Source organism: Amborella trichopoda, chromosome 8 (assembly GCF_054954075.1).
Source record: "Amborella trichopoda isolate Santa Cruz 75 chromosome 8, AtrichopodaSantaCruz75HAP2 v2.0, whole genome shotgun sequence".
Taxonomy (NCBI): Eukaryota; Viridiplantae; Streptophyta; class Magnoliopsida; order Amborellales; family Amborellaceae; genus Amborella; species Amborella trichopoda.
Window position 1 is genome coordinate 9397826 of NC_142343.1, and position 25501 is coordinate 9423326.

At 34.9% G+C, this 25501-nt stretch overlaps 1 protein-coding gene across 13 annotated transcripts; it reads left to right on the plus strand.

Moving 5' to 3' along the window:
* Positions 1–5586: 5586 nt before the first annotated feature.
* On the plus strand, positions 5587–25069 carry LOC18436083 (ATP binding microtubule motor family protein). Of its 13 annotated transcripts, none has more exons than XM_020668420.2 (20): positions 5587–6082; positions 6275–6440; positions 7261–7461; positions 14919–15108; positions 15499–15704; positions 16192–16505; positions 16641–16683; positions 17475–17528; positions 17631–17714; positions 19288–19341; positions 19590–19643; positions 19822–19875; positions 20175–20228; positions 20311–20383; positions 20527–20798; positions 21131–21177; positions 22896–22917; positions 23026–23094; positions 23205–23243; positions 24549–25069. In XM_020668420.2, exons 1-20 carry the CDS (start codon positions 5850–5852, stop codon positions 24591–24593), a joined length of 2274 nt encoding a protein of 757 aa, XP_020524079.1. In that variant the 5' UTR covers positions 5587–5849; the 3' UTR covers positions 24594–25069. The 13 variants fall into 13 exon arrangements, with proteins under 13 accessions (XP_020524079.1, XP_020524080.1, XP_020524081.1 ...); XM_088873690.1 differs by having other exon boundaries at positions 5766–6082; positions 7331–7461; XM_020668421.2 differs by lacking the exon at positions 19288–19341 and having other exon boundaries at positions 5693–6082.
* The last annotated feature ends 432 nt before the right edge of the window (positions 25070–25501 follow it).

A 25501-nucleotide genomic window follows, 5' to 3' on the forward strand; every position in this document is an offset into this window, starting at 1 on the left:
CAAATCCTCACTCAACAATGGAAAATGTTTTTATAGGGCTGCTGTTTTGTCAAAATAAGTAAAGCCTTGTCTCAAAACTCATAAGAAATTATAGTTCTAGCATCAAAAAACCTTCAAACTGATTATCTCGACCTTGACCACTATGATTTTTTTTTTTTTTTTCTTTTTTTAAAGATTTCAAGCCTTGACAATATTGTATATTATAACATACTATCTAGACCGTCCATTTTATCCAAAAAATAAGTGTTTATGGATCCACAAGATCTGTATCATTTTTTGAGCTTCAAATTACTTAGTCGGTGTTGGAAATTGATTTTAGACCCATCATGGAGATTTTTGATGCTCAAAGTGCTTTTCAGACAAGGATTTGAGGTGAGGCTTTACTTTGTTTTCGTAAAGCCTAGGCCTTGCAAAAACTTCATCATTGTATTTATTCCCTAAAACTAGTGTTTTGAAACCGGAACTGGCCGGTTTGTCTACCGGTTAATGGGCCAATTTTGATTAGTGATCCGCCCGGTTTGGCCATATGGGATTGGTAGAATAATAAAAATCATGAAAAATCTGAAAAATTGAGATCAGTGGTTTTTGAAAAAAACATTGAGCATTATATTAGCTAGTTTTGATGATATTATCAAACAAATGCAAATACTGAGAGTTTGACTTGATTGATTGTCTATATGACTGTCTTGAGTTAAACTCATAAGGTTGTGGTTTGTATAAGGTTGAGGTCCTAAACAATCAAATTACGGTGCACCTTCAAATAGTATTGAAATATTTTGTTTCAGTATAATTAATTTTTATATAATTTATTTTCATCTCTAATTATAAAATTTTAAAATTAAAAAATAGTATAGATCGTGCATATATATGAACACTTGAAAATTAACAATCCAGATAATACATTATAGGATACAATATTTCCAAGACTTGAAATCTATTTTTTCTCATGTCAATACATCTTGAGGTTGAGATGATTGAATTTGAGGGTTTTTCACCATTGAAATGACTTCTTCTAGTAAAATTTTGAAGTGCACCTTAATTTGATTGTTTAGGGCCTCACCCTTATATAAACTCTTTCTAACTCATAATTATTCGAGATTTAAAATAAGGATTGTATACAATGAGACCATTTACTTTTGGTACAAAGAGGTCTAGTAAAATTTTGAAGACCTTAATTTAATTTGTTTAGGGCCTCACCCTTATATAAACTCTTTCTAACTCATAATTATCCAAGATTTAAAATAGAGATCGTATACAATGAGACCATTTACTTTTGATACAAAGAGTTTACAATTATTTATAAGTTATAACCATCTGATGTGAAATCTGATAGCTTGGGTGTGTCACAAAATTTCGAAAAAATTACTTTTCTTTGAGCTGGATCAATGAAATAAATACAACCACTCAATTTCACATCCAATAGTTGAGATTAATTGTGACCACTTTATACCAAAGATAAATAATCTCATTATATAGTTTTTCTTTAAAATATCAGTCTAAAATGCAATATGTGTTATGCATATGTGCTCTACACTTTTGACAGATCAACTTATCGAAGTTTTTATACGTTTGTATAAAAGGCAATTTGTTTTACACTCAACCAAAAAGGTTGGCTTATCCACGTTTTAAAAACACTGGTCTAAGATACAATCTCTCTCTTTCTTTCATTTCTCCGACTACAACCACATTCTAAAAAATAATGATTATTAATTTTTAACAAGAAAAAGTTTATATAGGGCCGAAGCTCTAAACAATCAAATTAGAGCCTACCTCAAAATTTCACTAGAAGAGGTTGTTTTTGATGTCCAATATCTTTATTATCTAGACATCAAGATGTATGCACACGAGAAAAAAATGGATTTCAAGGTTTGGAAATATTGTATTTTATAACGCATTTTTGGACTATCAATTTTCAAGATTTTCATAGATCTATCGATCTACACTATTCTTGAAGCTTTAAAACTTTATAAATAAAGATGAAAAATATTTTAAGGCTATCAAAATGATTTTCAGTATTGAAACCACATTTCTCGGTACTATTTGAAGGTAGGCTCTAACTTGATCATTTAGGGTCTAGGCTCTATACAAACCGCACCTTTTTATTAATGGGTAAAAGTTAAAAGTACAATACGATCATGCATGATAAACCATAAACTCCACCATGCTGGCCCCACACTTTACAAGACAATCCGCAACTGAATGCGTATCATGATAAACATACTGGAACAAAACCAACAAATTTTCACATAAATCCTGGGGTTCGGCCCAAATTGACAATAAATCCCATAGACGCCTACCAACCCCTCCTACATTAATTCATAAAATCCCTTTCCACAACACAAGGCGTAGGAGGTCATCTCTCAATGATTTTCAGTCCTTGCAATACCATTCGAAACGTAGTCTCTCAATGATTTTCAATCCTTGAGATACCATTCGGAACTAGCCTCATTAGCCATCACAAAGCCACATGGGCCCTCGAAGGGAAAGAGAAATGAGAAGTAGAGTTCCTAAAAACACCACCAATTTCTACAAGTCTAGGATTTCCAAAACTGCTACCATCGAAGTTTAACTTGATACAATTGTCGAAAGGCGAATGCCATCTTCCCCTAGGACAAAGGTGCCAAGTACGACTATTCATATCGTTATGGAGATTCTTCCACACATCCACCTTTGAGAAACCTCCGTTCTCCTTAGTACTTGAGAACCAACACTATAGATCGTGAAGGATTCACTCCTTAATCTCCATCAAATTGAGAAGAGTCCCGAAAAAAGTTCTGTGGTTCGATTCCTTCCATCCTTCCTAAAGGATAGCCATCTTAAAAGTTTTCCAAATAATCTGCCCATACCTCGGGATATCAACTTGCTGAAAAGTATTGGCAACAAATTGAGGCAATAACAATTGAACCCCTATCAAATTGGAGGCCAATTTCTCGAGTAAAAGGACAATGAAAGAATAAATGATTAACACTCTCCTCATCCTTTCTACAGAGTAAACATATGTTAACCAAAATCTGACCCCTCCTCAAATTATCAATGGTTAGCACCTTATCTTGTAACAGGAACCAAAGAAGTAATTGAACTTTATGTGGGACAAGCAACTTTCAAAGTTGAAACAGCCAGGAGCGCACGTCTCTGAATCTCTTATGATGAAGAAATATGAACACAAACTTTACCGAAAACTCCCCATCTTGTTCACATTCCCATATATCACCACATCCTCACAATTCCTAGATATATATACCGAACTCACCAAGCAAGAAAGCTGGTCGAAGACTACCTCTGGGATTCTATCACACTACACATGCCACTGAACATTGTGTCCTTGAGACATCAAATTGTCCGCAACTACCTAAGATGCCAAAACCTAACTTTGTTCCCCTTGCCCATGACCCACCTCCCATTCCTTGAAACAATGCTTCTCACTCCCTAATACCTTTCCACAATTGAGAACACCTCAAACACCTAACGCCCCGTCCACTCATAAAGGAATCAATATTAAAACCATAATTTGCAGCAATTACTAACACCCCGTCCACTCATAAAGGAATCAATATTAAAACCATAATTTGCAGCAATTACCTGTCACCATAACTGATCCTCACAATGTATAACTATCCACCACCACTTCACCAACAAGTTTAATTTTCCTAGCTTTCAGACTTTGGCTCACGCACTTTGTCCTACCCTACTAGATAGTACCTTTCTTTCATCTCAATATTACCAATAAAAAGATCCTCATTAACTTCTCAAATTCCTTATAAACCGAAGAAAGCATCGCTAACTAATAAAGACATGTGGTAAATGGGCAAATTTGCCATTGAAGATATAAGCAATGTAAGTCGACCACCCGACGAGAGCACTTTTGTTTTTATAAATCCAATTTGGTGTTTACCCTTTTCACCACCAGGTCCCACACTGATCTAGAGACCCATGAATCTGAAATTGACTACTAAGTAATGGGAAATGACTCTACCTTACATCCAACCAAATTAGCTAGCTACTTCAATAAGACATTCTCACAGTTCATCCCTACAATCGATGTCTTTTTAAAGTTTACTTTTAAACCCTAAATAACTTCATAACAAGTAAGAAATTTAGTGAGATAAACCAACTGTTGAGCACTCGCATCACAAAAAATCATTGTGTCGTCACATACTGCAAATGAGATATACGAAAGCGCAACCCCCCCACGAGCAACTTTGAAACCATAAATTTTCCCCAAACATTCTACTTTGGAAATCATGCTAAACGCTTCTGCCAATAGCGTGAAAAAAAAAAGCGACAGGGGGATCACCTTCAGCTAGCAACCTTTACCTTTAGGAGATCCATTTACAATCACATAGGAATGTGCACTGGAAAGGCAACCTCTCATTTACCCTTACGATTTTTTACCAAAACTCATACACCTCATGATTTCCAAGAGAATTTGCCACTCCACTCTTAATACCATCAAAACATGATTAACACTTTGTGCAAAAAAATATCTCAAATAGATCAAGCATAATGTATACAAAATCTAGAATTATTTAAAAAATCTGCGGGTTTTTTTTTGTTTTTAAAATGAGCTGAAAATTTGAAATATGCAAAATATTGTTTAAAATAGTCCACCAAAAGTGCCTGACACCCTCTATACCAAAATTCCAAACAAATCTAGTGTAATATATACAAAATATAGAACTATTTTTTAGACTTTTCAAAAAAAATAAAGATTGAGCTAAATAATTCTAAAATATGCAAAAACAATGTTAGATGTAAATTCGCCAAAAAGAAAAAGAAAAAAAAAAAATACATTTAAACTGAAAAAAAAGCACTCATTAATAAATTTGATAAAAATTATTAAAAAAATGAGAGACAAAAGACAAAACTTCGATATGCGTTCTCCTTTCCCAAATTTTTTTGTTCAATCAGCTGAGTCTCGTCTTGTTTGACGACAAAATTGGGAGAATGGTAAAATCAATGTTAGAAAAAAAGAACTGGGCTCGGAAACCGTCAAGGCCCTTGGTTGGGTCCGACTCATTCGTGAGCCCAACTAAGCAGGTCTCAGGCAAGCCAAAAAATGTTAAAAAAAGACACACAAAATCTTGAAAAATATGAATATAACTAAACAAAACACATCCAAATAAAGTTGAAAAATAGTTAAAAAAAAAAATTAAAAAATCAATTTGTATCCATCAGTATTGTAGGAATAATCCAAAAAATAAAAATAAAAATAAAAATAAGTATTGATAGCCCAAAGACATTCCAATATTTGCCAAAATGATAAAAAAACATTACAAACCAATTCCTTTTTTTTGGGGATTATACATATATTTTTTGAATTTTTTAAAAAGTAACTTACTATACCACCTATTCGGATTTACTAGGCCGGTTCCGATTGGACCGTCCACCTATTCGGATTTACTAGGCCGGTTCCGAGTTGGACCGTCCAATTTGTCAAACACTAATATATAAACCAGATCAATTCCAAACACCAGACAAATTTTGACCCTGCATCTTACTAATTCTGAGACAATATTGATGATTCTGAATTTGGATCAGCAATTTCTAAAACATTTTAACTATAACGTAATCTCTCAACTCGGATCCGCGTTTTATAAAACACTGCCTAGAGTACGGCCTCCAAATGCGGCTTCCCATATGTGGTCCGCCTTACTTTTCCATACTCCTAAATTCAAATTCAAACTCCGCAACGTCTCCCAAGCTTTTCCAACGGCCATAACTGTATCTTCCTCTTTCTACCTTTCTCTCTCTTGTTCCCAAGCCCCATCATCCATTGCTCACTCTCTCTACACCCTGCCTTCTTCTCTCCCTCTCTCTCTCTAGCAGCTCGATCCTTGATATTAGTCCTAATGGCGACTCCTGCTGCTTCAAGAACCCCCAAAACAGTTAGGTTTTCACCTTGTGTAAGGTATTTCCCATCAGGTTCAGATGCTAAGATCAGGGTTATAGTAAGGATCAGGCCTTTTCTAGCCTCTGAGATCAAGGCAAGTGGAGGAAACCCAATCCCCTGTACATTCATTCCTAAGCCAGAAGGGGATCGTGGGCAAGAAGTTACTCTGTGCATTAAAGATCAAGAAACCAGGTAATTGTCACCTTGCTCTCTCTCTTTACCCCAATTTAATGCTACCATTTTTGGGGTTCTCTATAGATAGTATATGCTAACTGTTCTTTGATCTCTCTCTCTCTCACTCTCTTCCCCCAACAAATTTGTGATGCTTCGTTTTTGGGTTTTTCATTGAAGAGGAGAATGACTGTTGAATTTTTTTTCTTGTAGCCGAAGAGAATGTTATAAATTGGATTCCTGCTATGGCCAAGATGAGGATCTGGCTTCAATTTTCTCAAGAGAGGTCAGGCCCATTTTTCCAGGGCTTTTTCAAGGAATTAATGCCACGGTATTTGCCTATGGAGCAACAGGGAGTGGAAAAACTTACACAATGCAGGTGTGCGGAATAAGAAACCCTGACCTCTCCATGTTCTTAAGCTCTTGCAGAACCCTTTTTTTGCTTGCGTTTCTTTTTCCCTTTTTTATTTTTCTTTGTTGAAGAAATAATCAGTAATCATATTCTTTTCCTTATTTCATATGTGGGTCAATGATGATTTCATGTCCGTTTAATTCTTGGTTGTTTAGACTGGAGAAAATGGGCTAGCACATTACTCTGGCTTGCTTATCTACCTTCAAGTTCAAATTTGGGTTTTCCCTTTATTTGGCTTTTCCATGGCTAAATCATTGAAATGGCCTTATTTTAAGCTAGTAAAGTGAAAATGTTCATATATTCAATGGGACTCTGAGAGCAATAATGGAATGACAGTGAAACTTCAAGTTCAAATTTGGGTTTTCCATTTATTTGCCTTCTCTTAGTCATTGGGTTTATTTTTAAAAATAAAAAGTTAAACAAACTAGGGACTGGATCTCGACATACTATTAGACTGGGGTCGTGCCTTTTAGATAAAATTTTGTTTGCTGTATATTTATCTTTCGCTTGCAATACATGGCGCCATCTCTGATTTGAGAAGGCGATCTTTACCTTGTAGGCCCGCGACAAGGGGCACATAGAGTGCGGCACTGGTGCAGGGTAAATAGGTTGTAACCTCCGCTCTGTCACGGATAGAGTGGGGACTTCCGTCGTTAGTGGTCCATGAAGCTTTAGGCATTGTCTATGTCAAGAAAAGCTTCCCTTTGTATCTTAAGAGTTTAAAAGAAGGAAAAAATTACACATTATTGGATTTGATTCCAATAGTTCTAGTGGAACACTATTGCAGGGTGCTAACAATCAGCCAGGCCTTATGTTCTTGGCCATGTCTGAAATTCTTTCCATATGTGAAAGAACAGGAAGCTCTGTGAAGCTGTCATACTATGAAGTATACTTGGAACGATGCTACGATCTCTTAGAACCAAAAATGAAGGAGATTATGGTTTTGGAGGATCACAATGGGCAAGTGCAGCTCAAGGATCTCTCTCAGGTAATCTTAAAATCGTATTTCCTTAAATCTAAAGAGCGTCTCATAGGTTTTAGTTTACATATATATAGGGAAAAGATGAGATTAACCCACTAGCTCATATGAACATATGAGCCCAACTTCTCAAACTGATTCTGGGCCGATCTGACGATAACGGATGTTCGGTAGTATTTGAATTTTAGTTTTTTTTCTACAAATCCAATTCACTTGAAATTTTAGGGGTGTGTTTTTTCTTATCTAAGGCGCACCTAATAAAAATATAAAAAAAATTATTTGCAATAAAAAAGACCAAAATATCCCCTGAAGCTTTTCGGGGGTATTTTGATCAATTTAGTTCATGCAAAATATTTTTTTGATATTTTTCAAAGATTCACCTATTTTTTATTAACACACGCCTAAAATTTCAAGTGATTCGAATTCGTAAAAAAATAAAATAAATTCTAACACTACCAGATAACCGCGATCGTCAGATCGGCCCAAAATTAATCTGGGACGTTGGGCTCATATGTTCATATGAGCTAATGGGCTAATCCCATCTTTTCTCTCTCTATCTCTCTACATATATATATATATATATATATATATATATGTGGAAAATGCTGAGATTAGCCTACTAGCTCATATGAATATATGTGTTCATATGAGCCCAACAGCCCAGATTGAATCTGGGCTGATCTGACGGTACGACCTCATTTTGTATTTTAATTTTAATTTTTTTTTACAAATCCAAATAATTTGAAATTTTAGAAGTGTGTTCTTCAAGTATAGGAGAATCTAATAAAAATATCAAAAAAATCATTTTATCGAAATAAATTGATTAAAATACCCTTGAAATGTTTTGGGGGTATTTTGGTCTATTTAAGTTTTGCAAATTACTTTTAAAATATTTTTATTAAGTGTGCAATGATGAGAAGAATACACGTTTAAAATTTCAAGTTATTTGGATTTGTAGCAAAAAAATTAAAATTAAAATACGAAATGAGGCCATGACCGTCGTATCGGTCCATATTCAATCCGGGCCATTGGACTCGTATGTTCATATGAGCTAGTGGGCTAATCTCAACATTTATATATATATATATATATATATATATATATATATATATATATATATATGAAAAAGATAGGGTGCCAGCCTAGCTTAGATAAGCTAAATGCGTCAATGGCCCAGATTGAATATGGGTCGATCTGACGATCACTGGTATCTAGTAGTGTTTGAATTTTAATTTTTTTTCTACAAATCCAAATCACTTGAAATGTTAGGTGTATATTCATAAAAAATAGGTGAATATTCAAAAAATATTTTACATGAAAGAATTGATCAAAATACCCCTGTAAAGTTTCAGGGGTATTTTGGTTAATTATTTTCACGGATAATTTTTTTTTATATTTTTATTAGGTGCGCCTTGATGAGAAGAACATACACCTAAAATTTTAAGTGATTTGGATTTGTAGAAAAAAAATTAAAATTCAAAGACTATCGGACATCCGTGATCGTCAGATCGGCCTAGATTTAATCTAGGCCGTTGGTACATTTAGCTTATCTAAGCTAGGCTGCCCACTTTAACTTTTTCCATATATATATATATATATATATATATATGGATTTTTTAGAGTTAACAACCCCTTAAATTACATAGGTTCAAGTTAGAGACCCTTGTGAGCCGTATTTTTATTTTTACTGCCCTCTATATTACTTGAAGACCAAAGGATATTGAAGGGCATTTTGGACTTTTTACTTGAAATTTAAAGCTTCTCTCTCACATGCCTTCCTATTCTTTCTCTCTCCTTGTCCCTTATCCTCTCTCTCTTTATCTCTCTCCTTTCCCTCCCTTATCCTCATTCTCTTTTGATCAGAAATATCTTATATGGGATCAAGAGAGAGAAAGAGAAGAAATAATTGGAAGGGAGACAACAGGGAGAGAGAGGATGGGGAACAATAAAGAGAGATAAAGAGAGAGGATGGGGACAAGGAGAGAGAAAGAGAGAGAGGATGGGGGACAATAAGGAGAGAGAAAGATAGGAATGCGTGTGAGAAAGAGAAGAGCTTTAAATTTCAAATTTTAATTTTTTTCAAGTTTGGAAATAAAAAGTCCAAAATGCCCTTCTGTATCCTTTGGTCTTCAAGTAATTTGAGCGATTATTAACCCTAGAAAATCCCATATATATATATATATATATATATATATATATATATATATATATATATATATATATATATATATATATATATATATATATATATATATATATATATATATATATATATATGATAGGTGATTTTGAATAGTTTTTTGCCCCGCCATAGACATGCTATGTCCGTGGCGGTTTATTGAACGGAGCCGCAACGGACGGTACATGGTCTGTGGCGGTTTCTATGTGTTTTTTACTGCAACAGACCCACTATATACGTTGCAGTCTTTTAATCCACGCCGTCCAAAAAAATAGGACGACGTCGAGCCTATGGGCGAAAATGCTATTCACTTTCGCCCATAGGCGTTTTGTAGTCTTTTCCATATATATATATGAAAAAGGATGGAATTAGCCCACTCGCCTATCCCATTCATATGTGCCCAACGACTCTGATTGAGGGCGCTAGTTTGGATGGCCAAGATGGAATCAACTGATGCCCAACGCTTTTCCCATTCAAACTAACGACCATTTAATGGGGTAGCCTGATAGCGATACAATGGTGCTGACACCTTGATCCCATTCAAAAACTCTCTCTCTCCTCTCCTTGATTAACAACTCCCATCTTTCTCTCTCCTCGAATTTAACTCCCCTCTCTATCTCTCTCTTCGGTTTGATTCTCATCTTTCTCTCTCTCTCTCCTCTCCTCAATTTAACAACTCTCATCTTTCTCTCTCTCTCCCATCGATCTGGTCTCTCCCCTCTCTCTCGCTTTTTGTTTTGGTTTCCATCTTTTTCTTTTTGTTCGTTCCTCAATTTAACAACTCCCATCTTTCTCTCTTCTCAGTTTGGTTCTCCTCTTCTCTCATCTCTATCTCTCTCCCTGGTTAACAATTCCCATCTTTCTCTCTCTTTTCTCTCTTCAATTTAGTTGCTCCCCTCTCTCTCTGTCTCGGTTTAACCCCCCTTTCTCTCTCTTCGATTTGGTTTCTCCCTTCTCTCTCTCTATCCTCAATTTAACTCCTCCCTCTCTCTCTATGTCCCTTAGTTTAACTCTCCCCTCTCTCCCAAATCTCCCATCGCTCATGTGGTTGGCCTCCCAATAGCTATTGCGAAGCTCTCTCTCTCTCTCCATCTCTTTGTCATAATAACTCTCTAGATCTCTCACTCTTCATCTCTCTCTCTCAAATTCTCTCCCATCACTCATCTAGTTGGCTTCTCTGCGTCTCTCTCGCAGATCCTTGATTTCTCCCATTTCTCACTCTTCTTGATCTCTCTCTCTCTCTCTCTCTCACACACACACACAGATTCTCTTCCAAACCAAACTCTCTTTCTCTCTCGCGATGGTAAAGGCTTTGATGGAAAAAAATGGGTGTTCTAGATGTTGAGATTAGAATTTAGAGATAGGATAAATCCTTAGAGTAAACTTGTGCTCTGTTATATTTATTTTCATAGAGTAGAATACAACTGTAGAATAAATCAGTGATGTTAATGAACTGTAGAACACATATGTTGCATTGTGACATTTTTTATTTCGGGGACAAGTCTCTCTTTCAAAATTTCCGGAGTTTGAACATTCAAGAAAACAAATCTGTCAGTCTGAAATTTGATGATCCATTGTTTTTTGTTGTAAAAATTTTGAAAGTTGAAATATATTACTTACATATTTAGAAGCAATTTGATATATCAAATTGAACGAAAATCTTCCAGTTGCAGTGAGGCAAAATATCGATGGAGGATGTCCGATGTTACGTTTAAGAGTAAAGACAGTCTCCTATATCCTCCTATTATCTTATAGACAATTGCTTAGTTAGTAATTATCTCTTACACAAGAAATTTACAGAATCTACACCAAATCAGTTGAGATTGATTGAATCCACACCAAATTTACTGTGTGGGTTTACTGGTATTCATTGGTATGTATTTATTGGTTCACTCAATATGTATTTATTGGTATTTATTGGTTTTTCTAGAAGTTTCATGGTAGAATTGATCTACTGCATAAATAGTATAAGCTGCCAATATGTGTCCTACATGTTAAATTTAATAGAAAATATACAACAAAGAAAATTATGAGATGGTTGGTATGTCAAGGCTACTTTGATAATTGTAAATGGTGTCTTAGAAGCTCATATGATCTTGTATCTAGAACGCCATGAACAAGATGTCATTTTTGAATCTCCTTTCTTTTTGGATTGCTTGAGATGAAACATACAAGAATGAAATCAGTATTAAATATATTTCTTTTGGGTTGAGACAAAAAAATTGATTGTTGAAATGACTATGATGAAGTTCTTCATATTTTCGTTGTGACTTCTTTATAGAATGGATCTCGCAACCAATTCCCTCCAATGATTTGTAAACGCAAACCAGTATGTGGTCGTATGCATGTGTTATTATAAAAAACACAGGATAACTATAATAGGCCTTTCTATAAATGCTTTAACTGAAAGGTATGTAATATTCATTAACATAATGTAGAAGCATATTGGTGTTCATTTGTAAGCATATAGCTAATATACTTTATCTTATGGTGTTAACCACTAGAATGAGATTGGATGTGGCTATCTAGCTTGGTGTGATGATATTCTAGGTCAAGATAGGAAGCTTCGATTTAAAAGGCTCGTGTCTAGGTCAAGATAGGAAGCTTCGATTTAAAAGGCTCATGTCTTAAAAGCTAAATGCTTGTGTTACTAGGTTCGTGTCTTAGAGGCTAGATGCTTGTGTTACTGATATAGTAGATGCAGCTCCATTTGAAAAAGAGAAGCACAAATCTATTGCTATGGTCCTTGAGAAAGCAGTCGTTTTAAAAGTTACTCTCATATGTGTAATTTTATTTATCCTATCGATGTTTGCCCTCCCTAAGAAAGCAGCTGTCTAGCTCTATGTCCCAACAAAATCATTCCTTTTACAAAAAAAAAAGGAGGACTGACATCAACATCATAAATAAAACTACACATATGATATGAGAGTAACTTTTAGAACGTCTGCTTTCTCAGGGACCACAGCAATAGATTTGTGCTTCTCATTTTTAGACAAAGCTGCATCTACTCCATCAGCAACACAACCATCTAGCCTCTGAGACATGAATCTTCTAACCACATGCTTCCTATTTTGACCTAGAATCTCATCACACCATGCTAGATAGCCATATCTAGTCTCATTTTAGTGGTTAACACGATAGTCATATCTAGTCTCATTTTAGTGGTTAACACGATAAGATAAAAGTGTGTTAGGTATATGCTTACAAATAAACACCAATATGCTTTTACATTATGTTAATGAATGAATATTACATATCTTCCAGTCAGAGCATTTATAAAAAGGCCTATTGTAGTTATCGTGTGTCTTTGATAAAAATACACGTATCTGACCACATCCTGGTTTGCGTTTAAAAATCATTGAAGGGAATTGGTTGTCGAGATTCATTATATAAAGAAGTCACAACGAAAATATGAAGAACTTCATCACAACCATTCAACAATCCATTTTTTTTGTTTTAACCTAAAAAAAATATATTTCTCATACTGATTTCATTCTTATATGTTACATCTCAAGCAATCCAAGAAGAAAGGAGATTCAGAAATAACATTATGTTCATGGAGTTTTAGATACAAGATCCTATGGGCTTCTAAGACACCATTTACAAATTATCCAAGCAGCCTTGACATACCAACCATCTCCTAATTTTCTTTGTTTTATATTTTTCTATTAAATTTAACATGTAGAACACATATTGACAGCTTATACTAGATCAATTCTACCATTAAACTTCTAGAAAAACCAATAAATACATATCGAGTGAACCAATAAATACATACCAGTGAATACTAGTAAACCAACACAACAAATTTAGTGTAGATTCAATCAATTTCAACTGATTTGGTGTAGATTCCATGAATTTCTCGTATAAGAGATAACTACTAACTAAGATATTGTCTATACGACAATAGGAGGATATAGGAGACTGTCTTTACTCCTAAACGTAACATCTGACATCCTCCATCGATATTTTTCTTCACTGCAACTCTAAGATTTTCGTTCAATTTTTTAATATATGAAATTGCTTCTAAATATGTAAGTAATATATTGTGAATTTCAAAATTTTTATAACAAGAAAAAACAATGGATCATCGAGCTTCATAATGACATATTTGGTTTCTAGAATGTTCAAACTCCAGAAATTTTGAAAGATAGATTTGTCCCCACTCTAAAGAGAGAGGAAATAAAAAATATGACACAATGTATTCTACAGTTCATTAGCATCACTGATTTATTCTACAGATGTATTGCACTCTATGAAAACAAACATATCAGAGCACATGTTTATTCTACAGATTTATCCTCTCTCAAAATTCTAATCTCAACATCCAGAAGACCCATATTTTTTCCATCAAAGCCTCTACCATCGAGAGAGAGAGAGGGAGAGAGTTTGGTTTGGGAGAGAATCTGAGAGAGAGATCAAGAGTGAGAGATGGGAGACAAACGAGGGATTTACGAGAGCGACGCAGAGAGGCCACTCAGATAAGAGATGGGACATTTGGGAGAGAATCTGAGAGAGAGAGAGAATGATTGTGACAAAGAGATGGAGAGAGAGAGCATACCTTGAGAGAGAGAGCTTCACAGCAGCTGGTGGGAGGCCAACTAGGTGAGCGATGGGAGATTTGGGAAAGAAAGGGGGGAGTTAAACTACGAGAGATAGATAGAGAGAGGGGGGGGAGAGTTTAAATGAGGATAGAGATAGAGGGGAGAAACCAAACCGAAGAGAGAGAGAATAGGGGGTTTAACTGAGGATAGAGAGAGGGGAGAAACCAAACTGAAGAGAGAGAGGGGAGAGAAAGATGGGAATCGCTAACAGGGAGAGGAGATAGAGATGAGAGAAGAGGGGAACCAATTCGATGACAGAGAGAAAGATGGGACTTATTAAATCGAGGAGAGGAGAGAAAAAGATGGGAACCAAACAAAAGAGGAAGAGGAGTTAAAACTGAGGGGAGAGAAAAAAAGATGGGAGTTATTAAATCGTGAAGGAGTTAAACCTGAGGAATGGGAAAAAGATGGGAGTTATTAAATAGAGGAGAGGAGAGAGTTTTTGAATAGGTTAGGGTGTCAGTAACATTGTACCGATGTCAGGCTACGCCATTAAATGGCTGCTAGTTTGAATGGGAAAAGCGTTGGGCAACAGCTGATTCCATCTTGGGCATCCAAACAAGTGCTTTGAGTCAATGGGATCGGCGAGTGGGCTAATCCCATCCTTATATATATATATATATAATTTTTTTTTTTTTTTCTTTTTTTTTTTTTCTTTCAGTGCTTCTTTGTGTGCCTCTCAGGTTCCAGTAAATTCCATGGAGGAGTTTAGTGAAATATTTGCTAATGGCGTTCAAAGAAGAAAGGTTGGGCATACTGGTCTGAATGATGTGTCGAGTAGAAGCCATGGGGTTCTGATGCTGTCTATTACTGCCTTTGATAAAGGTTCTGGAATTCCTATAGTGGGAAAGCTGAATCTCATAGACTTGGCAGGTTTTCACTTCCCCATCCCTGGGAATTAATTTTTTTTGAAAAGAAGTATCTCTCTCTCTTGTCATTAAGGGTGCCTTTCATTTCTTTTTTTAGTATAAGGGTTCTTGGCTGGTGTTTGAAAGAATAATATGGTTAGCTTTGAAAAATCATTGTCTATTGAGGTCCTTACTGTCAAATGAAATGATATGGACAAATGGATGGACCTACCAAACCCCAGTGGAAGTTCCCAATCTCTCTCAACCATTACGGTCATTTCATTGGATGGTGATGACACCAATCAACTTTGGGTTTCATAGCCCTCCCAATTATCATACACTTTCCTATTTTTTATTTGTTTTTGTTTTTGTTTTATTCTTTTTCTTTATTTGATTTTTGTTTGTTTCTACCCAGGTAATGAGGATAACAGAAGAACATGTAATGAAGGGATCCGTCTTCAGGAAAGCTCGAAAATTAACAAGTCACTCTTTGCTTTGTCAAATGTGATATATGCCTTGAATTGCAATGAGCCACGGGTCCCTTACAGAGAGAGTAAATTGACCCGAATTTTACAAGATTCTCTTGGCAGAGGAAGCCGGGCTGTAATGATCGCCTGTTTGGTGAGTGTTTCTTCATTTGGGGAGTTCCTATTTTTTGAATTTATTTTTTCCTATTATACATTATAGTTCTTGAGTGACTGTATTTTATTTCTTTCCTTTTTGTTTTTTAAGTATAGACCACAAGGAAATAGGATCAATGCAAATTTCTTTTCAGTACTTTGTCAGCTTTTTTTTTTTTTTTTTGGAGGGAAAGTATAGACGATCCATATGGTCCTTGTAAGAGCATAGTCACAAGGTTAGCATCATCCCATTAATAAGTAAGACAGGGTTTGAACAGAGGGTGAGTTCCCAAACATGTTATGTAATTCAATTGTGCATCCATTATTTTCCCATCGAGTCAATAATGATGAATCTTATGACCAATTGAGTTGATAGTGGCATTTGAATCCTACTATACCTTAGTTTTTATGGTCATATAACAGAATTCCTTATTGAATAAAACATGGTGGATATATTCATTAATACTATGGATTTTTGTTTTACGTAGAATCCATCAGCATACCAAGAAGCTGTTCACACTGTTAGCTTAGCTGCTCGCTCTCGACAGATTGTTAACTATGCTCCATCAGATGGGAGGCAAGACACTCCAAGGCCCATAGTTGATATGGAGGAAAGGCTTCGAGCTTGGCTTGAAGCTAAAGGCAAGACCTTGACCCATAGTTCACAAAAACATAGATCAATTTTCTCCCCAGTTCTGCGAAAAGCTCAGACTCCTCTTGGCTCTGTGAGGGGTTTCAGTAATTCTCGGTCCTCTGTCAAGTCTAGGGCTACCAGTGAAGCAGTGTCTTGTATGAAAGGAAGGTAAGCTCCTATGACTATGACCATGTTTGAAGATTATTACTTTTATCAGTTTTCTTTGGAGCTGATCAGTGAAAAACTGTTCAGCATCTTTAGGTAATTTAACTTGACATGGATTAATCTTGTTTTTCTTCATAGGAAACTATTTGACTCACAATGTGCCATTACCACAGCTATGAAGGTAAGTGTTAAGTCTCTTGTTGCAGTCCCTGAGATTGGAATGTTATTTATTCTTGAAAACTACTATCTTTATAGTATGAACCTATTTGAACATTTATAATTATATTGATTCAGCACTTATCACTGAACGACTTTTTAGCACATTGTAGAGATGTAATGAAACGTTTCGTTAGGCTAATTGGAAATTATTTTATTCCATTATTTCTTGTTTAATCAACATGAATACATAATTTAAATATTTCTTTGGTAATATGATGGAGTTATGGGCATCTTTTTGGTATGGGAAACTTATCAAAATACACCTTACTTATCAGCTATTTCACATTTTACCCATTTTCATCTATTCCATCTCATGATCATCTGCCAATTTGATGGCATTCTTAAAATAAATCAAAAGAAATGGGTAAATTATTAAATGGTTCATCTAATTGGTGCATTTTGATGAATTTCCCTTTTGGTAAACAGGACACTGTTGATAGTCAAGTATCAATCTCTTGCTGCAATCGTTGAGATTGTAATGTTCATCAGTATGGGAAACTAATATCGATATAGATGGAGATGATAACATGAACCTCTTTAAACATTTACATGTACACAGATTTTAGTTGCATATAACAAAATAACTTCTTTTTTAAAAATAGCACATGGAAGGGATCAACTTCCCCTTGATTAATTTTTATTCCCTCTTGTTGTTCTTTCTGTCTAATTATCATGAATGAAGAATTTTAAATATATTTTGAATACGATTGACAAATTTTGTATGTTTAAGATTATTTATCAATACTCATGTAGGAGGTTGCATTATCAAATGCTTCTGCAGTTGGAGAATTGTGTGCATTGGATAAGGTACAATAGACTAAAGTTATTCATTTTACTTTTAATATTATGTGTCCTGTATAATGAAGTGGAATGGCATTTGTCTTGGACAATTAATTGAACTTTCCACAGGATGCTACTTTTGAAAAGTATATGAAATACATAGAAAAGGTGGACAACTCCATCCCTGATGTCAATGTATTAGACTCATCCAAGGTCAGTTTCTAGAATTGCAGATAGTTTGCCCAAATAAAAATTTATTTGTATTAAATTTGTAATATTTCATAGAATTTTAGAGAGCTACCCCCTTCACGATATAACTATCGAAGAACCATCCTTGCAAAATGAGGTACAGATCTTTCTGCAGACTGTATAGATATAACAAAAAACTGATGATGTTAACATTGCATTAATCTGCTTGAAAAATTCTAATAATTTTTTTCTTCAGTGATCAACTTGAATGTAATATATTTAAATAGTTTTTATAGCATGGAAATTTTTTTGGTATTGAAGGTTGTTTTGGTGATACCCATGGACACCTATTCTATCCATGATGTCCATGTACTAGACTCATCTAGTGTTAGTTACTAGAGTTATAGATCCCAAAAAAGCATTTATTTGTATAAAATTTGTAGCCCATTCCATCCATGATGTCAATGTACTAGACTCATCTAGTGTTAGTTACTAGAGTTACAGATCCCAAAATAAGCATTTATTTGTATAAAATTTGTAGTTTTCATAGAAATCTATGCAGGATAGTTACTTCCTTCATGATTTAACTACTGAAGAACAATCCTTACAAAATGAGGTACTGATTGTTCAGCAGATTGTATAGATATAACAAAAATCTGATAATGTTACATTGCGTTAATCTGCTTAAAAATTCTTGTTCTATTTTCTCTTTAGTGATCAACTTGAAAGTGATATATCTAAAAAAAAATTTTCAGCAATGGAAAAAATTTTGGTGTTCAAGGTTGTTTTTGTGATACCCAATTTTCAACCATTCCAATTCACGATTATCTGCATTTTGATGGGTTTCTTGAAATTAAATCAAAAGATATGGGTAAAATATTAAATAGTTCATTTTGATAAATTTTCCTTTTGGTATATAAGATACTCTGTTGATATCCAAGTGTCAATCTCTTGTTGCAAGAGGTTGTATTGTTCATCGGCATTGCAAACTAATATAGATGGTCATGATAAAAATGAACCTTTTTAAACATATACATCTATACAGATTTTAGTTCCATACAGCATAATAACTTTCTTTTTTGAAAATAGCACATGGTAGAGATATAACGAAATCTGAAGAAGCTAAAAATTGCGATTCCCCTTGATAAATTTTTATTTTCTCTTTTTCTTTTTTCTTTCTAATTATCATGAATGAAGAATTTTAAAGATTTTTTTAATATGATTGGCATATTTTTTATATTTATTTATCGACACCCATGTAGGAGGTTGCATTATCAATTCCTTTAGCAGTTGGAGAATTGTGTGCATTGATTAAGGTGTAATAGACTAAATTTCTTCATTTTATTTTATTTATTTTTAATAATATGTGCCCCATATAGCGAACTAGAATGGCATTTTTCTTGTACAATTAATTGAATTTTCCACATGATGCAACTTTTGAAAAGAATATCGAATACAAAGAAAAGGTAGACACCCACTCCATCCATGATCTCAATGTACTAGATTCATCCAAGGTTAGTTTCTAGAGTTGCAGATAGTATTCCCAAATAAGCATTTACTTGCATTAAATTTGTGCTGTTTCATAAAATTTGTGCAGGAGAGCTACTCCCTTCACAATTTAACTACCAAAGAACGATCCTTACAAAATGAGGTATAGGTTGTTCATAAGACTCTATAGATATAACAAAAATCTGATGATGTTACATGCATTAATCTGCTTGAAAAATTTTAGTTTTATTTTTCTTCAGCATTTAAAACGTTTTTATCACACAAAAAAAAATTGATGTTCAAGGTTGTGTTATAGACTCATCCAAAGTGAGTATCTAGAGTTACACATGGTATTCTCTAATAAGAATTTATTTGTATTAAATTTGTAACTTTTCATAGAAATCTGTGCAGGAGAGCTACCCCCATCACGATTTAACTATCGAGGAGCCAACTTTACAAAATGAGGTACAGATTGTTCAGTAGACTGTATAAAGTTTTACGATGTTACATTGCGTTAATCTGCTTGAAAAATACTACTTCTATTTTTTCTTCAGCGATCAACTTTAATGGAATATATTTTAAAAAAATTTAGTAGCACAAAATTTTTTTGGTGCTCAAGGTTGTTTTGGCGATACCAATGCAGGTGGTTGCAATATCAAATGCTTCTCCAGTTGCAGAATCGTGCACTTTGGATAAGGTGCAATACACTAAATCTCTGCATTATTATTGTTCTTTTTCATAACATTATGAACCCCATAGAAAACTACAATGGAGCTCTTCATGTACAAATATACCTGAGATTTCCAGTAAAAATGCCCAATCCACCCATGATGTCATCATATTAAATTCATCCATAACTAAGTTTTAGAGATACCAATAATTATCTCAAGTAACGCGACATACCAAATCCCACAAACGACCCACCCAAATAGGCAAGTATCCCCAAATGAACATATTTTTCTATTTGAAGTGATGTTTTCATGGACTTCTATGCAGGAAAACTCTGCATTTTATGGTTTAACTGCCAAAGAGCAGTCTAAACAAGTTGAGGTACTGAAAATTCCTCACGAGTATTTCAATTCTCTATAATTCTGGATTATCAATTAATGCAACCAAGGGACTTTACTTGTAGATAATATGCAATGAGGGTCATAAAGAGGATCTGGGCCATACTTGCTGCTTAAATCAGCTCAAGCCATTAACAGGTATTAGTGCTAGATGCTAAATAACATCTAAGACTTTCAATAATAGATTACACAATATTGGTTGAAAGGGGCAGGTAGGTAGGTTTATCTTTGATAGTACTAACATGTAAATCATCTGCAATCGTTTCCTTCTCTTTTTTCAGGCCAGATTTTAGACGAGGAAAATGTGATGACTCCATCTATTACCTTTAAATCATCCTCACCAGCAAATAGCACAAAGTCCAAAACAGCTCAAAAACAAGCAAGAAATGCTCTTTCTCCCATCCGCTCCAATATAACTTTAAATCCATGGGAAGATTATTCAATTAGTGAGCCTTTGACTCCAAATACAACCTATGTGGTTAACGACAAGGATGAGAAGTTATGTAATAGCACTCCATTTGATAAGTTCAATGAAAGGAGCTCGGGCATTAAGGTGAGTTTCTTCTCTAAAACAAGAGCGAGTGCTAGAAGTTTCCTTACTAAGATGCAGGTGACATAATGCAAAAGACTCCTAGGCTACATCACTGCATTCTTGCACTGATAGTGGTTTGGAGATTAAATGGGGTGCATTTTCCCTGATATGAAACTAGAGGGAACAAACAGTGGAAACTAGAGGGAACAAACAGTGGAATAGCCTCTGAGTAACATGTACCATATCTTATCTGTTTGATGATTATGGTATGCTGTCCCTGATATGAAACTAGATTTAGGTTTTAGTGCTACTACTTTTGGTGGATTCTTATTCATTGCTTTATTGGATTTCAGAACTCACTTGTTCAAGAGTACATTCAGTTTCTAAATACTGCTCGCAAGTAAGTTTCTTTGTACTCCTTGTATCTGCACCATGATGTTTATAAGCATATAAATTTCAGGTGATAAATACTTTTAGAGGAAATGAGAATATTCATTTTAGATCATCATAAGCTTATCCCTTGGGTTATGTATTTTCGAGCTCATTTTGAAATTGGAACATAGAGACCATTTGTGATGTTATAAAGCATGTTTCATGTAGTCACATTACCTTGAGCTCATGCTTCAAATACTGCTCAAGTTCATGCAATTATATATAAACAAGCAGATAGATCTGTTCATATGAGCTCCAAAACTCCATAGATACTCGTACACATGCATTAATGCTTATTACAGGCATAGATACTCGCGCATAACTGCATGCATACTTTGGGGTTGGAGCCACAGAGTGCAAGTGGCCTGATTCCTTGATTCCAAAGATCACAATTAAGTGCTTGTTTTTATCACAGAACATGTGCAATTATCTGCACTTTTCTCTCCATCATAGGGTACAATTATTGACTGGATAAAGAATAGGCTAGAGTTGTATTTAGATAGTTTGCAGCAGGTTTGGAGTTGTTTACATCCTGAAGTGACAATCAAAGAGATGATATAAGTCACCTCATACCTTGATTATCAGATTTGAACTAGGACTAAGAAAGCAGCAAAGCAAGATCTGTAGTCAGGGGGACAATGTGCGCTACTGGGTTGTCTACTTATGCATCTCAAATGAGCTGAGAAACAACTTTTTGCACACACTTGCATAAATATCACTTCAGAATACCTACAATTGTCCATGCAGACACATACGCTCGCACACGTGCACACACATATATGCTGGCTTTTCAATGGATGGTTTAAGTAACAACAATATACTCATTATTGAATGCATATATGAATACATACACTCCATGATGGCATCTAGATTGAGCTAAGTAACACATATTTGCATAAACAACATGAACATGTAAATACTTTCATCACATGTGTGTTACACGTATACTGATGCCCATATCTATCATTTCAAACATACTAGGTTAACTAGTTCAGCAGCAATAAAGCACCTCAATATATAAATCACATAAATTATTTAAATATTTAGTTTCATATTTTGCCCGCATGATTGGAATCAATTCAAACTGATGAGTGGAATCGGATTTTTCGTTTTCCAGTTATGTAAAGTTTTCCTCATTTACTTTTGTCTAGGAAACACAAAAGAGTTAATATCCATAATCTGTGACAATACACTGAGAATACAACCTGTACTTGTAGAACTTATCAATTTTGTAAATTGAAGTATTAAACATACACCCACGCATACATCTCATGGTAAAGTCAACATGCATGTAAAGCTAACAGAGAAGCATAAGTAATTAGCATGGTAAATTTGGCATAAATACATCCACTAATCAATAGCATGTCGTTGAGTTTGTTTACATAGACCCAATCCAACACACTACACAGTGATGCTTACATTTCAAGAGGCCCAATTCATTGAGAAATTTACAGTAGGTCTTTAACATGGATTATTTAGACATAGCCCTGGTAACACTAATGTTGCTTTATGAATAAATTTTATTTTCCCTAACTAATTTGTTTAGGGGACTTGATTTGCAATTAAACATCCACATGCTTGGATATTTGATAATCGAGTAGCGTTTCCAATTCAGTCTTCATTTTTGTTTTCGAATAAGAGGTCATTTTCTAATTTATTGGCCTTTTTTGTCACTTAAATGCACAGGGACGAGCTTATGAAACTGAAGGTAACCTTTCAGTGCCAAAACAGAAGTTGTCTGAATTTTTAATTTTTAAGGCTTCCCCCAGCTGCCTAATCTTATATATAAAACGATTTTTTTGATGAAAATTGTTAGTGGATTGGAGAAAAGAGGGCAGATTACATTCTGAGAGTTAGAGAGGAAACACAAGAGCCAATCAAAGAGGTACATCTCTCTCTCTTTTTCTCTCTCTCTCTCTCTCTCTCTCTCTCATTCTCACACACACATATTGCATCCGAGAAGTTTTATAATTTTTTTTATTTGGGTTTTTGCAGCTTTGTGATCTGGAGAAGATAGGCCTTTCCTCTAAGCAGGTACACTTAAAATCATTTCACAAAGTTGTACTGGTTTTTGACCAGACAAATTGAAACGCTGAACTCTTGGTTTGTTTGATAACCTGTTGATGAAGAAATATCACTAGTGTTAGAACTCATTTCGAAAATGCCCTAAAACAAATGAGTTTTATATTTCCAAATTACCCCTTCAATGACACTGGCCTTAAGGGAGAGGCAATTAAACAGAGTTAAATTAAAGTTCAAAAAAAAAAAAATCTGAAACTGAGTTAAAATTTGATATGGAAGTTTACAACAGCAAACTTAAATATAACTTTTTTGGAGTATTTACACAGAAAAAGAGAAATTAACAAAATAAATAAATAAAGTAAACAACATTAATTAAACTTTCACAAAATACAATAGAGTATGCAACGCACTTTCACCCATTGGTCCAATTTCCAAACTTGTTCTATATGCAAATATGACAAAAAGAAAGCCTTTCAGGTAATCTTGATGCCATAAAATATTTTCCGGATATTGCCGTATAAATTGGGAAGGAAAAAGTTGATATGAGGTTGTAACCTTATGGTGCGTCTCAAAAATCTATCGGAAAAGGCTGTTTTAATGTTGAAAAGGCCCTCTTATTGGTCATCTCGACATCGAGATGTATGAATATAAAAAAATTCGAATCTAAAAAATAGTGCATCCTATGATTGATCATCTACTTTATTTGAATTATTTCTGGAGTTCAAAATGTTATAATTAGATATGAAAATTGCAACCTTATGCAAACCACACCCAAATGGGAAATCCTTCACAATAAAGCAGAAAAGACAAATGAAAAAAATGGATCATGAGCTATAATACTATTTACTTTTAGTACAAGGAAGTCAAAATTAGTCATTGGATATGAAGGAAAAAACTTTGGCAATTATGACGCTGTGAAACTCAATGGCTTAGAATGTATCACAAAGTTTAAAGAACTTTACTGGACTTTGTGGCCATTCAGTGATATATCCTCAACTGCCCAATTTTACATCTAAAGGCCTGCAAGATTTGTGACCTCCAAAAAATCCCCTCATGCTAAATGGGAAAGCATACTGTGATAACCATAAGCAGGAGGGCGATCACCACTTGTTTAGTGGTTTGCACGGTGATAGAGAGAGGAGCCAACACTACCATCAAAATCATTTCATGTTTTTGTGCTTCCCACACACTCTCTCGCTCAGAGTCTAACCCATCGAATGGACGGCGACAGCCTCATGACCACATATAACATCATGTGAGCCTGAGCATTCAGAATTTAAAATCCCTAAGTGATGATACCTCTGAATTTTCTCGCAGGTGCAAGACATGTTTCGAAGGGTCGCAAGAGGTATTTTTTCCTGAACCATGGTTAAAGGTTTTAACCGTGGTTGGCACTATGAATATAGCTTCCTGAACCATGGTTAGCTCCATGGCACTTGGCTATCTCTGATCTACAGTTTCAAACGTGCAAGCATTGCTATAAGATGGTACTATCACATGCCTAGCGTGGTGTATTGTAGTCTGAGACCCATCTGACCTGCTGATTGAAATCAGCTGGTAACATGGTTTGATAGAAGCTTTAGGACCAAATGGTATTGTGTATGTAATATGGTGGGGTGAGAAGGCTAGTAACTTGTATATCTTGTTTTCCTCCTCTCTTTCTTATTGAGAATTATGCATGTACTCATTGGGATTCCGAAGTTTTCTAGAGTTGCTTCTGGATTTTTTTTTTTTCTTTTCTTATCACGGTTGTATGAAAATTTCTTGCTTTTGGATCTTTATGTATTTCTTCTTGCATTACCAATATTTGAAAATTAGTATTGCGGGGCTCTCTACAACATGATGTCTTGAATTACATCCATGCTATTGGTAGGGACCCCTTCCCCACTGATCTACTAAAGAAAAAAATTATTGCATGCTCTCTCTTTTTGTTAACGTGTGTTTTTGTTTTTTTTCAAAATATATGTGCAAATGAATCTTTGGGATCACACAAGTTTGGCAATGGGTAGGCGGCTTGGCCCGGCCCTAAAAATTAGGGCCTTAGTGCTTGTCATTGATGGTTTCACCTTGATCTTTACATACTTTGGGTCCCGAACTTTAGATATTTTGTGGCATGATAGATGTTTCCAAACTTCATCGGCTCATGGACAAGATTGATTGGTGGAACTCCCATGTATAGATTTGAGGCCAAGCTGAAGAGACTTTGGGCTGATCCAAACAGATGGAATAAATCAACTTTCAGGCACATTGGTGAAAACATTAGAAGCACA

What these genes read in the sequence shown, in the direction of transcription:
- LOC18436083 (XM_020668420.2), top strand. Translation starts at nt 5,850, where the DNA reads ATGGCGACTCCTGCTGCTTCAAGAACCCCCAAAACAGTTAGGTTTTCA. An exon ending in CCATTACCACAGCTATGAAG is followed by an intron (nt 16,684 to 17,474) that starts GTAAGTGTTAAG and finishes ATACTCATGTAG; the next exon opens with GAGGTTGCATTATCAAATGC. An exon ending in AGCCAACTTTACAAAATGAG is followed by an intron (nt 19,644 to 19,821) that starts GTACAGATTGTT and finishes ATACCAATGCAG; the next exon opens with GTGGTTGCAATATCAAATGC.